Source organism: Anolis carolinensis, unplaced genomic scaffold, assembly GCF_035594765.1.
Source record: "Anolis carolinensis isolate JA03-04 unplaced genomic scaffold, rAnoCar3.1.pri scaffold_13, whole genome shotgun sequence".
Lineage (NCBI taxonomy): Eukaryota > Metazoa > Chordata > Lepidosauria > Squamata > Dactyloidae > Anolis > Anolis carolinensis.
In genome coordinates, this window is record NW_026943824.1 from 11442437 (window position 1) to 11458692 (window position 16256).

At 45.2% G+C, this 16256-nt stretch overlaps 1 protein-coding gene and 1 pseudogene across 2 annotated transcripts in view; both read right to left on the reverse strand.

Annotated features, from left to right (window-relative positions):
- The window catches only part of sec14l5 (SEC14 like lipid binding 5), a 62109-nt gene that overhangs the window by 12839 nt on the left and 33014 nt on the right, over window positions 1-16256 (reverse strand). For both annotated transcript variants that reach the window (XM_062964609.1, XM_062964610.1), the window contains 4 exons: window positions 10143-10255; window positions 9639-9828; window positions 6958-7046; window positions 576-646 (listed from right to left, as the gene is read on the reverse strand). In XM_062964609.1, the coding sequence (XP_062820679.1) occupies window positions 576-646; window positions 6958-7046; window positions 9639-9828; window positions 10143-10255 (463 nt within the window). The remainder of the gene's footprint in view (window positions 1-575; window positions 647-6957; window positions 7047-9638; window positions 9829-10142; window positions 10256-16256) is intronic.
- LOC134294253 (U2 spliceosomal RNA) lies at window positions 13412-13476 on the reverse strand (annotated as a pseudogene).

Consider the following 16256-nt stretch of genomic DNA (forward strand, 5'->3'; position numbering starts at 1 on the left):
CATCCAACTCTAGGATTCCATGATTTGATTATCCATCCATCCACCTATCAATGGGAGTTGGAGGAGATGGCCCATGGATTCTCTTCCAACTCTAGGATTCCATGATTTGACCATCCATCCATCCATCCATCCATATATCTATGGGAGTTGGACTGGATGGCCCATGGGGTCTCTTCCAACTCTAGGATTCCATGATTTGATTATCCATCCATCCATCCATCCATCTATCTATGGGAGTTGGACTGGATGGCCCTTGGAGTTCTCATCCAACTTTAGGAGTTTATGATTCTAAGGCACCCCTTCTACACTGCCATACAATCCAGTTCAAAGCAGATAATGTGGGTTTAACTAGGCTGTTTTCTTTGTTTATAACTGCTGCTTAACGGTGTTACATTCTCCCCACATTTTAAACCCTTTCCAGACATTTTCCAGATGCTCAGATACAGCAATGAAAACATTTCACCAGCAACAACATTCCTGCCTATCCTCTCTCAAACATCAATATGTCAATTAAAAAAGATGTTCTCTTATGGCTATGATTTCTGTGACTATAACATAACTGGTTGCATACTCACGTGATGGGGCGGCCAAAGAGATTGGTATTTTCCTCGCACCTCTTTTGTCCTTCCTCATTGATCGATAGCACCTAAAAGGAGAGCAAGTACAAAACGCAGTTATTGTGCCTTATCTGCACTCATTTATAGGCTTTTTAAATAATGGCATATCCATATTTATAACAGAATTGCATCTATACCCAGTGCAATTCTCCTGATACACACTCTACACATAAAAAGCTTGTATTCAAAGTCTTACTGGCTTATAAACAAAGGAAGCCAAGATGTAACTCGATGTGTTTAAACCTCATAGACCACTTTAAGGTCCATTGCTTCTTTAGGGGAAAAGTACACAAACAATTAAGTAAGTAAGTAAGTAAGTAAGTAAAAGTTTATTTGTATACCGCCCTCTCTCCCAAAAGGGACTCAGGGCGGTTTCCAATATAAAATCAGCATAAAACATTGTACAATAAAACACTGAAAACACTATAAAACGCTATAAGAATTAGAAACGAAAACAAAACATAACAATTGACTAAAACAATCACATAAGCAGAAGGAATATAATCACTCAAATAACATGAATCCGCAAGGAAAGAGGGAAAAAAAAAGACCACTGGGATGGAGGAGAGGATGGCCTGGAGGGACCACTAGAACTAAAATGCAATGTGATATTCTAAGATGCTTTGGGGCAGAGGAATAAAGTGCAGTGTTTCAAGTCAAAGAGGTGGCCTGTGCGACTACTATAGCTATGGGCTCGGTTATCCAAAGGCGCAGCGGAAGAGCCAGGTTTTAAGCAGCTTTTTGAAGGAAGCCAGGGTGGGTGCTTGCCGGATCTCCTCCGGAAGGGAATTCCAGATCCGGGGAGCAACAATAGAAAAGGCCTGCTCCCTCGTCCCCGCCAACCGAGCCTGGGATGGTGGCGGGAGCGAAAGAAGTGCCCTACCAGATGAACGAAGAGGACGAGTGGGTTCATAGCGGGAGATGCGGTCACAAAGGTAGGCGGGTCCCAAACCGTTTAGGGTTTTATAGGTAAGAACCTGCACCTTGAATTGGGACCGGAAAATAATCGGTAGCCAGTGGAGCTCCTTGAACAGGGGAGTAGATCTCTCCCTGTAGTTTGCTCCAGTTAACAACCTGGCAGCCGCACGTTGGACTAACTGAAGTTTCCGGGCCGTCTTCAGGGGCAACCCCACGTAGAGTGCATTGCAATAATCCAGTCTAGAGGTGACTAAGGCGTGGACCACCGTGGCCAAGTCAGACTTCACGAGGTATGGTCGCAGCTGGCGCACAAGCTTTAATTGTGCAAAGGCCCTCCCGGCCACCGCCGACACCTGAGCCTCAAGTGTCAGTGATGAGTCCAGGAGGACCCCCAAGCTGCGGACCTGCGCCTTCAGGGGGAGTGCGACCCCATTGAGCACAGGTTGCCACCCAATACCCCGATCAGACTTGCGACTGACCTCGAGGACCTCTGTCTTGTCAGGATTGAGCTTCAGCTTGTTCGCCCTCATCCAGGCCATTACAGCGACCAGGCACTGGTTCAGTATCTGAGGAGCTTCCTTGGAATTAGGTGGAAATGAGTAGTAGAGTTGAGTGTCATCTGCGTAGAGATGGCACCCAACTCCAAAACTCCGGATGACCTCGCCCAGCGGTTTCATGTAGATGTTAAAGAGCATGGGGGATAAAATGGAACCTTGCGGGACCCCACAGGTCAAAGGCCAGGGGTCCGAGCAGGTATCACCCAGCTTCACCAACTGGGAACGGCCCTCCAGGAAGGACTGGAGCCACTGGAGCGCAGTACCCCCAAGGCCCATCCCAGAGAGCCGTCCCAGAAGGATACCATGGTCGATGGTATCGAAAGCCGCTGAGATGTCCAGGAGAACCAGAAGGGACACACTCCCCCTGTCTAGCTCTCTGCGGAGGTCATCCACCAAGGCGACCAAAGCCGTCTCAGTACTGTGACCAGGCCTGAAGCCGGACTGTGAATGGTCCAGAAAATCAGTGTCGTCTAAGAATCCCTGGAGCTGAGAAGCAACCACCCTCTCCAGTACCTTGCCCAAGAAAGGGAGATTGGAAATTGGTCTATAGTTGTTAAGAGTAGACGGATCCAGGGATGCCTTTTTTAGAAAAGGCCTAATTACTGCCTGTTTTAGGCTAGATGGGAAAATCCCTTGTTCCAGAGATGAGTTGATAATTTTCTCAAGCCAAATTAACAAATCTCCCCTGGTCAGTTTGATTAACCAGGAGGGGCAAGGATCTAGGGAACAAGTGGTCGCTCTCGTAGCTCCAAGGAACTTGTCCACGTCATCAGGGCGAACAAGCCGAAACGAATCCATCAAGATCGGACAGACAGATGCCTCAGGCACCTCACCTGGCATTGCACTAACCCCAGTGTCTAACTCAGAGCGTATCCGAGCGACTTTATCTGCAAAAAAGTGCGCGAAATCGCTGCACTGGGTTGCTGGGTTGTCAGGGGTCTCCTCCCCCTGGGGAGGATGGAGGAGCTCCCCAACAACCCGAAACAACTCCGTTGGTCTATTGATTGCAGATGCTATGCGGGCAGCCGAGAAAGCCTTTCTGGCTGCCCGCAAGGCCGCAGAATAGGCCCTAATAGCGGCTCTAGCCCGTGTTCGGTCGGATACCCTACGAGTTCTCCGCCAGGAGCACTCTAGACCCCTTCTCGACCGCTTCATCACGGCCAGCTCCCTTGTGAACCAGGGAGCCCTGGTGCGTCGGCGGGTTGAGAGGGGACGTTCAGGGGCAATCGTGTCTATCGCCCTGGCCATCTCGCTGTTGTAGCGATCGACCAAGACATCAACAGGATCGTCAGCCTCAATGACAGGAAGATCCCCAAGAGACCTCAAGAAGCCGTCTGGATCCATTAGTCTCCTGGGGCGGACCATCTTAATGGGTCCACCACCCCTGCAGAGGTTAGTGGTCACGGTAAGTCTTAAAGTGACCAGGTGATGGTCGGACCATGACAATGGAAGAATAGTTTGCTCTTCCACTCCAACCAATCCACTGTCGGCAATAAATACTAGGTCAAGGGTGTGTCCTGCCTGATGGGTGGGTCCAGAGATGACCTGGGACAGTCCCATGGTTGTCATGGCAGCCATGAAGTCCTGAGCTGCACCAGTTAAAGGGGCCTCCGCGTGAATGTTGAAGTCCCCCAGCACCACCAGGCGCTGGGAGGCCAGCACCACGCCAGAGACCACTTCTGCAAGCTCAGGGAGGGAGACTGCTGTGTCGCGGGGTGAACGGTACACCAGCAGAATCCCCAAACTGTCCCGGACACCTACCCTCAGGTGGACACACTCAAAACCTGAGGCTTGCGGAACAGCGCACCTGGCCACGGCGATGGATTGCCGAAAGACCACCGCAACCCCTCCTCCCCGCCCCCCGAGCCTGGCCTGCTGATGCACCCCGAAACCAGGAGGACACAGCTGAGTGAGGTTAACCCCACCCAGCTCATCCAACCAGGTCTCGGTGATGCAGGCCAGGTCTGCCCTCTCATCCAGGAGTAAATCCTGGATGACGGAGGTCTTACCATTAACAGACCTGGCATTCAACAGCAGGACTTTAAGCCCGAAGGGACTGTCATGAGGACTACCACGCCTTTCCTTCTCCAGGGTCGCAAGTGTTCTATTGCGCTTCTCCCTGGGATTTTGGTGACCGCTTCTCCTCCTCCCCCACATGACCTCAATCTTTCCCCCCTGGGGACCACCTGCCCCCTCAGTAGGGTTAGGCAAGATGAAACTGCCTTTTAACGGGCCTAGTCAGCTCTCTAGAGCAGGAGAGCCGTGTTGGGACCTATCGTGCGTAGTGGCTAGAGATGTATCTTGTGAGAACAGTAGAAGAGAGTCCTTTAGGGTGTTAGGTGGACTAATAGATGGACTATAACAAGGAAGCGTTTGTAGGGGGAGTTGAGAACATGTATGGGCAGAGAGATGGGGAACTAGGGGGGTCCGTGGACACATGGCTGAGATAGGGGGGGTCCAGTATAAAGGATTTGGGAGAGTATGGTTACTAATAGATGTTAGCTCTAGGGGATGAGATTGTAGGTCAGGGATCAGGGGGCGAATCCAGGGGTCGAAGAAGACCCTCCTAATGCGGATGCCCCATGCTTCAAGACGATCTCTAGAGCTTAGTAACTCCTTAATGATGGACATGTCTTTAAGTGTAATTAAAAGATGCGTAGAGCGGTTGAGAGATTGAAAGTCTCTATGCAGCCAATTGAGAGATTGAATGTTAATATCTACAGGGTTCATAAATAGGATTTGGGCAAGAGACCTTAAAACCGCTATCCTTGATCCCCATTTACCCCTATTCTGCATCGAGTCTGCTACTTCAAACGCCAGTTGGTTTGGAGATAACAGGCGGTGTGTGGTGGTAGGTGGTAAAGATGGTGCAGACTCGGATGGTATCAATGGATGGACCTTTGATTGACCTAGAACCTTATTTTCATGCCCAGGCTTCACTAGTCCTTGTACTTCTCTAGACAACTCTTCTTCTCTATTGTTCTCCCTAATTTCTAATGGGGTCACTATAGGGGGTAACTTTAGTTTCTCCTCTTCCTCGCCATCTATATCTAATGTGCACGCCTCTGCAGTGTGGTTAGAAGACCCAGTGGATTCTTTCTCAAGGGGTGCATAATGTGTTGGATGTTTCAGACTAAGAGATATTCCTTTAAAAACAAGGTCCATCTTCTCATTGAGTGTTTTCAGTTGTGATAGCACCAGATTGAAAGATTTCTCCAATAATTTACACAGCTGTAGGAGGTCATTTACATTTTCATTTTTCCCGTGGGTGTCCATCAAACCCCTCATTGTCCGGCCTATAAGAATCTATTTATTTGTACCACACTGATCCTTCTGCAACCCTACAGGCCCAGACTGTATCAATATCTCTCAATTTTACAGCCTCAGTACAATCTTTACTATAGAGATTAATATTCTTTAGATCATATAGGCAATCCACGTGAAACTATAGCAGCTGCACTTACTAAAACCAAATTATTCAATCTTTAACCAGAAACAAAAGAGAGGAGAACCTGGCCTTCTCCACCAATACTCAGTTGGATGTCATTTTGCCCTGGAGATGGCTAGAAATTGTCTGCCCTCTGACCCTAATATAGGCCAATACCAATGTCGCCCACACCAACCCTCATAAAAAACAAATCAATACTTGGTGGTACATACAGGTGATCACATGTCTAAAAACAACACTTAACGGGGGAGGAAGGAACAGAAAAGGGGGGGGGAAGAGAGAGAGAGGAGCCAGCAGAGGGCCACAGTCAGCAGCACAGCCAGGGTACACAATCAACCATAAACTGTCCCCAGAGGCACAACAGCTGCAAATCCCGGAGGAGGTCGCCTCCCAGTCTGGCAAAGTGGGACGGCCCCTCAGAAGCAGCGATGCTGATGTTATAGCACAGTAAGGGTCACCGTCAGGACTGGCTCGGCCGCCTTCAAAGGGAGCAGTGCTGGTAGTGATGATGGTGGGCCCCGGTGGCAAGGGACACAGATGGAACAGCCCGATGGCCAGTCGCTACTCGCCTCCTCTCTCCGAGCACGGTTAGGGCCCTCCGGCGGACCAGATGTGGTAAAGGTGGCAAAGATGGTCCTCGCTGTTCGCCTCCGAGAGTTCTTCAGCACCCAAGGGAGCGACAGTAAAAACTGGTGACCTGGGGCTCAAGCACGCCGTCCCCGGGTCCAGTGGGATGATGGTGAACACAGCCTGTTCTGGCGGGAGGTGGCTTGGGCCTACAACGCGAGAGCCGACTGGGACTATCGCTCTGGGCCCCTCTAGATTAGGTCTTAAGGCGATGGTACATGAGGGAAACCCAGAATTACTGCCTTGTTACTTTCTGATCCATGGAGTAGTAGTATCTTTCCCCAGACAACCGAGAGCTGCACCCACAGATCTCCAGTTACGGCAGGAAGGAGCAATATCAGACGCGGAAATGAAAAGGGGAAATGGTGGCTGTTGCCCACCCACCGGCGCAGTGCGCTGATAGTGCTGGGCCTAGTGCCTAATGTCCTCTGGCCAGGAAGGCCAAACGGAGGCCACCTGAAGACCACGGGGAATGGTGCACGGAGCCTTCCTCTTTCATAAACCGGACTCCCGATAGTTCTTCACTTTTGCCCTTCCAGTAGTGCAAGAACCCCTCCCCAGGTGGTCTACACCACTCTGGGGCTTCAGTCCCTGCTTACAACTTAGGGTAGATGGCAAAGGAGCAGCTCCAAGCCCAGCAGTGACAAGGCGAGCAGGTAGGTGGTGGTGGTGCTTCTAACCAGATGGAGGCCACAATTATAAGTCAGTAAACCGGTAAACCGAAGCTTAACCTCAGAGTAATTTCCCAATGAGGAATGGTCAAGAGAGATAATATAATGGCCTCTCTTACGTGACGAAGGAGAGATTCTTCTCCCAGGGCCTTCACAAGTCCTTTAGTGTCCATTTGGCCCAGTCGAAGTATGTAGAGGGGTCTTCCATCTTTGGAAACAAACAAAAAAAGGAGCAAAATAGCAAAATGAAATGGTCCTAAAACGGAGGAAAGTCTTACAGAATATATGGAAATGACTCTGAAGGAAACAGTGTCAGTCCTAACCTAGGCAAACTCCCAGAGAGATGGAGGGTGCCTTGGTATAAATTTAGAGGGCTGGGCTAGCACAGTAAATTTAACCACCTGCTATAGAAGATCCTGCCGGCCAGAAGGTTGGCAGTTCAAGCCCAAGTCTGGGTGAGTTCCCACCATCAGCCCACCTTCTGCTCACCTAGCAGTTCAAAAACAACAATGTAAGTAGATAAATAGGTACCACTTTGGCGGGGAGGTAAAAGGTGCCCTTAAAAAACATGTCGACAAAAATCCGACCAGGAAAGGCTTCAATGGACGACAGGCTCCTCGGCGTAGAAAATGAAACATGGCGGTTCTGGCAGAATTGTACTGACTGCAGGGTAAAGCTCACTTTTTACATACAGAACGCACTAGCAACCATTCAGAGTGTTTGCCTATGCACATGATGCAGCAGAGAAGCCCTCATGGGCGCCCATAGATTTTGCATAAAAGGCCATATCTGACCTCCACATATGCAAAAGTTCCTCTTCCATTATTGCCATCAAATGTCAAAATAGCAGATATTATTATTATTATTATTATTATTATTATTATTATTATTATTATTATTATATGACACAGCAAACAAGATAGATATACTGGATTTCGTATCACAAAATCACAAGTCGAACAATTCCCAAGTGTCTAGGACTGTGTGATGATATTATTATTATTATTATTATTATTATTATTATTATTATTATTGAATGGCACAGCAAACAAGATAGATATGCTGGATTTCGTTTCACAAAATCACAAGTCGAACACTTCCCAAGTGTCTAGGACTGTGTGATGTATTTTTGGATGATGCGGCCAGATCCCAGTAGGGTGGCCTTTTGCAGTTGGCAGATCGTGATTTTGACAATGTCTATTGTTTCCAAATGCCGGCTGAGATCTTTTGGCACGGCACCCAAAGTAATAATGATGATGATGATGATGATGATGATAATAATCAGCTGATGACCCAAAATGCAGACTGTGCAAGGAAGCTGACGAAACCATTGATCATATCCTCAGTTGCTGTAAGAAAATCTCACAGACAGACTACAAACAGAGACACAACTATGTGGCCCAAATGATCCATTGGAACTTATGCCTCAAGTACCACCTCCCAGCAGCAAAGAACTGGTGGGATCACAAACCTGCAAAAGTATTGGAAAATGAGCACGCAAAGATACTGTGGGACTTCCGAATCCAGACTGACAAAGTTCTGGAACACAACACACCAGACATCACAGTTGTGGAAAAGAAAAAGGTTTGGATCATTGATGTCGCCATCCCAGGTGACAGTCGCATTGACGAAAAACAACAGGAAAAACTCATCCGTTATCAGGACCTCAAGACTGAACTTCAAAGACTATGGCAGAAACCAGTGCAGGTGGTCCTGGTGGTGATGGGCACACTGGGTGTCGTGCCAAAAGATCTCAGCCGGCAATTGGAAACAATAGACATTGACAAAATTACGATCTGCCAACTGCAAAAGGCCACCCTGCTGGGATCTGCACGCATCATCTGAAAATACATCACACAGTCCTAGACACTTGGGAAGTGTTCGACTTGTGATTTTGTGATACAAAATCCAGCATATCTATCTTGTTTACTGTGTAATAATAATAAAAATTATTATTATTGTTGTTGTTGTTGTTATTATTATTGTTATTATTATCAACACAACGACGTTGTATGGCACAGCAAACAAGATAGATATGCTGGATTTCGTTTCGCAAAACCACAAGTCAAACACTTCCCAAGTGTCTAGGACTGTGTGATGTATTTTCTGATGATGTGTGCAGATCCCAGTAGGGTGGCCTTTTGCAGTTGGCAGATGGTGATTTTGTCAATGTCTATTGTTTCCAAATGCCGGCTGAGATCTTTTGGCACAGCACCCAGTGTGCCCATCACCACCGGGACCACCTGTACTGGTTTCTGCCAGAGTCTTTGAAGTTCAATCTTGAGGTCCTGATAGCGGCTGAGTTTTTCCTGTTGTTTTTCATCTATGCGACTGTCACCTGGGATGGCAACATCAATGATCCAAACCTTGTTCTTTTCCACAACTGTGATGTCTGGTGTGTTGTGTTCCAGAACTTTGTCAGTCTGGATTCGGAAGTCCCACAGTATCTTTGCATGTTCATTTTCCAATACTTTTGCAGGTTTGTGATCCCACCAGTTCTTTGCTGCTGGGAGGTGGTACTTGAGGCATAAGTTCCAATGAATCATTTGGGCCACATAGTTGTGCCTCTGTTTGTAGTCTGTCTGTGCGATTTTCTTACAGCAGCTGAGGATATGATCAATTGTTATTATTATTATTATTATTATTATTATTATTATTATTATTATTATTGGGGTGTTATGTGGTTTCCGGACTTTATGGCTGTGTTCTAGCAGCATTTCCTCCTGACATTTTGCCTGCATCTCTGCCTGGCATAATCAATTCCCATGACACAATCAAATGGCTTAAAGGGACACCTCACCTTTGTCGTGGTAATGCCACCCGCCGGTATAATATTCCTCCAGGAGGGACGGAGGCCGCCACGTTTGCAGGATGTAGTCCACTTGGTACTGCTTGCGCCAGGTCAGCGACTGGCAGAGCATCTCCCGGGCTTTGTCGATATTGAAGTCACGGGCCCGCAGAAATCGGAGGATGTGTTCATCTTTGGGAATCTAACAAAGACAAGGACAGCAATGCTATTTAGGCTCAACTTATAAGAACCACAGCCCCATAAACATATCTCAAGTAATCTAGGACACAGCTAACTTTAAGCCCAAGGTATTGGATTTCCCATTTTCTCTATTGAACACTGCACTTTAATACTCAAATTAGCCAGCATGAATGCAGATGGATGCCTGCCTCCCCTTTTCAACAATGGATAAAATAGATGAGATATACACACAATAAGATATACAGAGTCATGAGTGCCGGAGTGCCCTCAATATTTTACTTATTGTTTCTTACTCCAGAGAGAGCTGGTGCTTACCTTGCCTTTGTGCGTTTCTTGCAGCCACTGGCGGAGTCTGATCAGGCAGCTTTCCTGCATGGGAGTCAGCTGGCCAAGGTACCTTTCGATATAATCAGTATCCAGTTTGTCAGCTGAGGAAGAAAGGGAGCAAGATCAGTGAAAAACCCGTCACATTTGACCAATAATAACAATACACAGTACAGTACTTTTAGGCATCTTCACAAAGATTACTGGCACAGCTGCAAGAAGCAGCAGGTATTATTGTTGTTGTTGTTGTTATATGTATATTTATATCCCACTTTTCTCTCTTAAAGGGGCCTGGATGATGTATTATTATTATTTTATTGTATGACACAGCAAACAAGATAGATATGCTGGATTTCATATCACAAAATCACAATAGTAATTTTCTCAATGTCTATTGTTTCCAAATGCCGGCTGAGATCTTTTGGCACGGCACCCAGTGTGCCCATCACCACCGGGACCACCTGCACTGGTTTCTGCCAGAGTCTTTGAAGTTCAATCTTGAGGTCCTGATAGCGGCTGAGTTTTTCCTGTTGTTTTTCGTCAATGCGACTGTCACCTGGGATGGCGACATCAATGATCCAAACCTTTTTCTTTTCCACAACTGCGAGGTATGGTGTGCTGTGTTCCAGAACCTTGTCAGTCTGGATTTGGAAGTCCCACAGTATCTTTGCGTGTTCATTTTCCAATACTTTTGCAGGTTTGTGATCCCACCAGTTCTTTACTGCTGGGAGGTGGTACTTGAGGCAGAAGTTCCAATGGATCATTTGGGCCACATAGTTGTGCCTCTGTTTGTAGTCTGTCTGTGCAATTTTCTTACAGCAGCTGAGGATATGATCAATGGTTTCGTCGGTTTCCTTGCACAGTCTGCATTTTGGGTCATCAGCTGATTTTTCCATCTTGGCCTTAACTGCCTTTGTCCTGATGGCTTGCTCCTGGGCTGCAAGGATCAGGCCTTCTGTCTCCTTCTTCAGGGTCCCATTCGTGAGCCAGAGCCAGGTCTTCTCCTTATCAGCTTTTCCTTCAATTTTGTCAAGGAACTTTCCATGCAGTGTTTTGTTGTGCCAGCTGTCAGCTCTAGTTTGTAGTGCGGTTTTCTTGTACTGTATTATTTATTTATTTATTTATTTATTGTTATTATTATTACAGTATTGATACAAAGACAGAGTACAACACAGCAAATGAGGTATATATGCTGGACTTCTTATGACAAAATCACATCAAACACTTCCCAAGCATTTAGGACTGTGTGATAATGATGATGATTATTATTATTATTATTATTATTATTACAGTAGAGTCTCGCTTATCCAACATAAACGGGCCGGCAGAATGTTGGATAAGCGAATATGTTGGATAATAAGGAGGCATTAAGGAAAAGCCTATTAAACATCAAATTAGGTTATGATTTTACAAATTAAGCACCAAAACATCATGTTATACAACAAATTTGACAGAAAAAGTAGTTCAATACGCAGTAAAGCTATGTAGTAATTACTGTATTTACGAATTTAGCACCAAAATATCACAATGTATTGAAAACATTGATTACAAAAATGTGTTGGATAATCCAGAACCTTGGATAAGCGAGTGTTGGATAAGTGAGACTCTACTGTATTATAGTTTCTCCTTGCAGCAAGAAAGAAATGCTATTTAGGAATACAGTGGGTCATCTCAAAGTTGACCACATATTAATATTATATTATTATATCAATGCACTGCTATGACGATAATTACTAGTGATGATGATGATGATGATAGTAATAACAATAATATGTGTGGTTTCCGGGCTGTATGGCCATGTTCTAGAAGCATTTTCTCCTGATGTTTCGCCTGCATCTGTGGCTGATATCTTCAGAGGATCTGATGGTGGTCAAGCAAGTGGAGTGTGTATATAACACACACACACCTTGGAATGTCCAGGATGGGAGGAAAGAATAACTGTCTGTTAAACAAGTGTAAATTGTGCAATTAGTAAACTAGATTTGTATGTGTTGTCTAGGGCTTTCATGGCCGGAATCACTTTTAGCTGTGTTTCTGGGCCATGTTCCAGAAGCATTCTCTCCTGACGTTTTGCCCACATCAATTGTTTCCTGAAACCATGAAAATGAACAAAACCTGCCTACCAGTATTAAAAAAAATTGGACAGTAAATAAAGAACAGCACTAAAAAAACAGAATTCCAGGCAGGAAACAGTCAGGGGCAGCTTTTTTTTTTTCGTGTCAGGAGCAACCGGAGTTGCTTCTGGAGAGAATTGGCTGTCTGCAAGGACGTTGCCCAGGGGACGCCCGGATGTTTTTTTATGTTTTCCCATCCTTGTGGGAGGCTTCTCTCATGTCCCCGCATGGAGCTGGAGCTGATAGAGGGAGCTCATCCACGCTCTCCCCGGGTGGGATTCGAACCTGGTAGCTTTCAGGTCAGCAACCCAACCTTCAAGTCACGAGGCTTTTATCCCCTAGGCCACCGGAGGCTCCTAGGGCCAGCTAACACCTCTCAACAAAGGACTCCCCTAGGCAGGAAGCAGGCAGGCTTTGAAGCTGCAAGGCCATTCAGTGCTTATCAAGGTGGCCAATTGCAACATTCAGACTTGCCTCAAACAGAAAAGAGTTCTTTCTCCCACCCTGGACATTATTCCACAGATATATAAACCCCACTTGCCTAGTTTCCAAGCTTAAGTGGCAGAGGGGGGAAAGAAAGAGTCTGAGGCTCTTGGGAATTGTGGGAGTTGAAGTCCAAAACACCTGGAGGGCCCAGGTTTGCCCAGGCCTGACCTAGAGATTCCTTGAATTTAAAAAAAATCAATCCACAAATAAACTCTGCAATCGTGGACAACCGACTGTACTCCTTTCATGCATGCCACTAGGACTGTATGGGGAGCACTATTATTAACCATGCTTGGGAGAATATTTGCACACCGTGCATACAGGGCAGCCTCTGGATCTATTGGAATGAGGGAGAAATAGAGAGGGACCTCTGTCCGCAGCCAGTGTTTGGAGGAGAGAAACAGATGTGGACCTGGAGGCCTGTGCAGCCAGCCGCTCGGAAAGCGGCCTTGGTACCAGGGGGCGAGTGTCATGGGACTGCAGCTGCACTGGAAGCAAACGGGGACGCAAGCAGGCAGACAAGAGGTGGAACGAGGAGAAGGAATTTTCTAGGTCAGCGTTATATGATGTATTGCTTTTCTCATTTCCTGAGAACTGAAATGCCCGAGGACACCCAGCCGCCAGACTGCAGGGACCCAACAGTCAAAACGAGACTATCGCAAATGATCTTGGGATCTTGATTTTAGATACTACACTTGATCTTAGCCAAAAGGCCGAGAGGCAATGCTTATGCGTATGCAGAGCCTCAGAAATTGAGAACCTACTCCGCTATTTGTTTGCCTGCACTCTACACTCTGCACCAAGAAATAAATTCTTAGGGCCTATTCTATGGTACCTACAATCGAACACGGTTGCAGGAAAGATCTACTTTTTATCTGATACCAACTCCACAATCACGTATAAGGTCTCTCTCTTTACTTTGGCAGCAAATAAAATCAGGGCAAGACTGGTTGCAGACATTGCAGTCAACTACGCCGGAGATGCTTTTATCTAGTTTTTAACATAACTGATATTTTATACTGGCTTTTTACCAGTTATATTTTGCAAGCTCTTGTTTTATTCTCCATGCATCCTGCTTTTAAACTGTGGAATTTTACAGTGTTTCTATAGATGCTTGGGTGATATTGTTACTTACCGTATATACTCGAGTATAAGCCGACCCAAATATAAGCCGAGGCACCTAATTTTACCACAAAAAACTGGGAAAACATTGACTCCAGTATAAGCCGAGATACCAATCAAATTACATTAATTGAGGCATCAGTAGTTTAAATGTTTTTGAATCTTTACATCAAACTGTAATTTTAGATATGACTGTTCAACTCTGATTAAATAATTATTTTCATCTTCTTCAATGTAAATGTGCTTATGTATCCTTTTAATAATAATAGAGTGAAATAATAAATGCAGTAAAATAATAAATATTAATAATAATAAAAGAGTAAAATAAATGTAAAAGTAACAGAAATAATAGAGTAAAATAATAAATTTAATAATAATTAATAGAGTAAAATAATAAATGTAACAATACCAATAATAATAGAGAAAAATAATAAATATACCCTTGATTATAAGCCGGCCTGAATATAAGCCCACCAGGACCCTGACCCGAGTATAAGCCAAGGAGGTTTTTTTTCCAGTCTTAAAAAAGGGCTGAAAAACTAGGCTTTTACTCAAGTATATACAGTATGTTTTTTAAATGACTGATCTTATATATTGGCATTTTACCGGTAATTGTGCAGTTCCCAGCACATGCTGCACCTCACAATGTATATTTTGCATGCTCTGTTGCATCCTGCTTTTAACTGTTGGATTTTACAGTTTTGTATAGATGTTTGTTTGATGTTGTTTCTGTAAATGCATATGTCCACTGGTCGGAGCATTAATAGATTGATTGATGGATTGATTGATTGATATTAGAGAGGCAGGACTGCAGATTGTACAAGGAAAGGAAGGAGAGTAAGTTGTTGCATCTGCTCGAGGTTCAAGCAGATAAAATGCTAAGAGCGTTCTAGCCAAGATGTCATATACAGTAGAGTCTCACTTATCCAAGCTAAACAGGCCGGCAGAACCTTGTATAAGTGAGTATCTTGGATAATAAGGAGGGATTAAGGAAAAGCTTACTAAACATCAAATTAGGTTATGATTTTACAAATTAAGCACCAAAACATCATGTTATACAACAAATTTGACAGAAAAAGTCATTCAAAACTCAGTAATGTTATGTTGTAATTATTGTATTTACGAATTTAGCACCAAAATATCAACAATATATTGAAAACATTGACTGCAAAAATGGCTTGGATAATCCAGAAACTTGGATAAGCGAGTCTTGGATAAGTGAGACTCTACTGTATATATAATATACTGTATATATATTATATATAATATACTGTATATATAATAGGAGCCCTGGTGGCAGAGTGTGTAAAAGCACTGAGCTGGAGACCGAAAGGTCCCAGGTTCAATTCCCGGGAGCAGCGTGAGCGGCTGCTGTTAGCTCCAGCTCCTGCCAACCTAGCAGTTCAAAAACATGCCATTGTGAGTAGATCAATAAGTACCACTCTGGCGGGAAGGTAACAGCGCTCCATGCAGTCATGCTGGCCACATGACCTTGGAGGTGTCTACGGACAACGCCGGCTCTTTGGCTTAGAAGTGGAGATGAGCACCAACCCCCAGGATCAGACATGACTGGACTTAACGTCAGGGGAAAACCTTTACCTTTTACCTATATATAATACTAGCTGTACCCGGCCACATGCTGCTGTGGTGAAGTATGGTGGTATGGGAAATAAAGTACAGTATTGAGGAATTGGTGGTAGTTAAGGTAAAGGGTAAAGATTTTCCCCTGACATTAAGTCCATTATAAATGGGTTATATAGCTGCCTTGAGTCTACACTGCCTTATAATCCAGTTAAAATCGGACAATCTGTATTTTATAGGCAGTGTGGAAGAGGCCTAAGTGAGGCCTAACTCTGCCTGTCCCCTGGGCTGGGTGGGTTGCTAGGAGACCAAGTGGGCGGAGCTTAGCCTTCTAATTGGCAGCAATTGGATAAAAACAATTATTCCTCTCCCTCTAATTAGGACTTTAGTTTTCTTTTCTTTTTGTTGTATGAACGTAGAGGCATGGATGAGGGGTTGTGCTGCCAGGTTTAGTGTTTCTGGGATGTGTAGTTTTGTTGTTTTGTCCTAGGCTGAAATTTCATTACCCTTTTATATATATAGAAGATATAATATACAATAATTTTCACACACACACACACACACACACACACACACACACACACATATATATATATATGAGTGATGGAATCGCGGCACCGAGCAAAACAACTAAACTACAGGGCCTCCAACCTCGAAATTGGACAACACAACCCATCATCCACGCCTCTAGGTTGATACAATTAAAAATCCCGTCAAAAACCTCCATGGGGCCTTAAAACCCCAGCCGTCAGCCTGGCTGGAAGGCCCCATGGTGATCGGAGGAGGAGGGGCCTCTACGCAG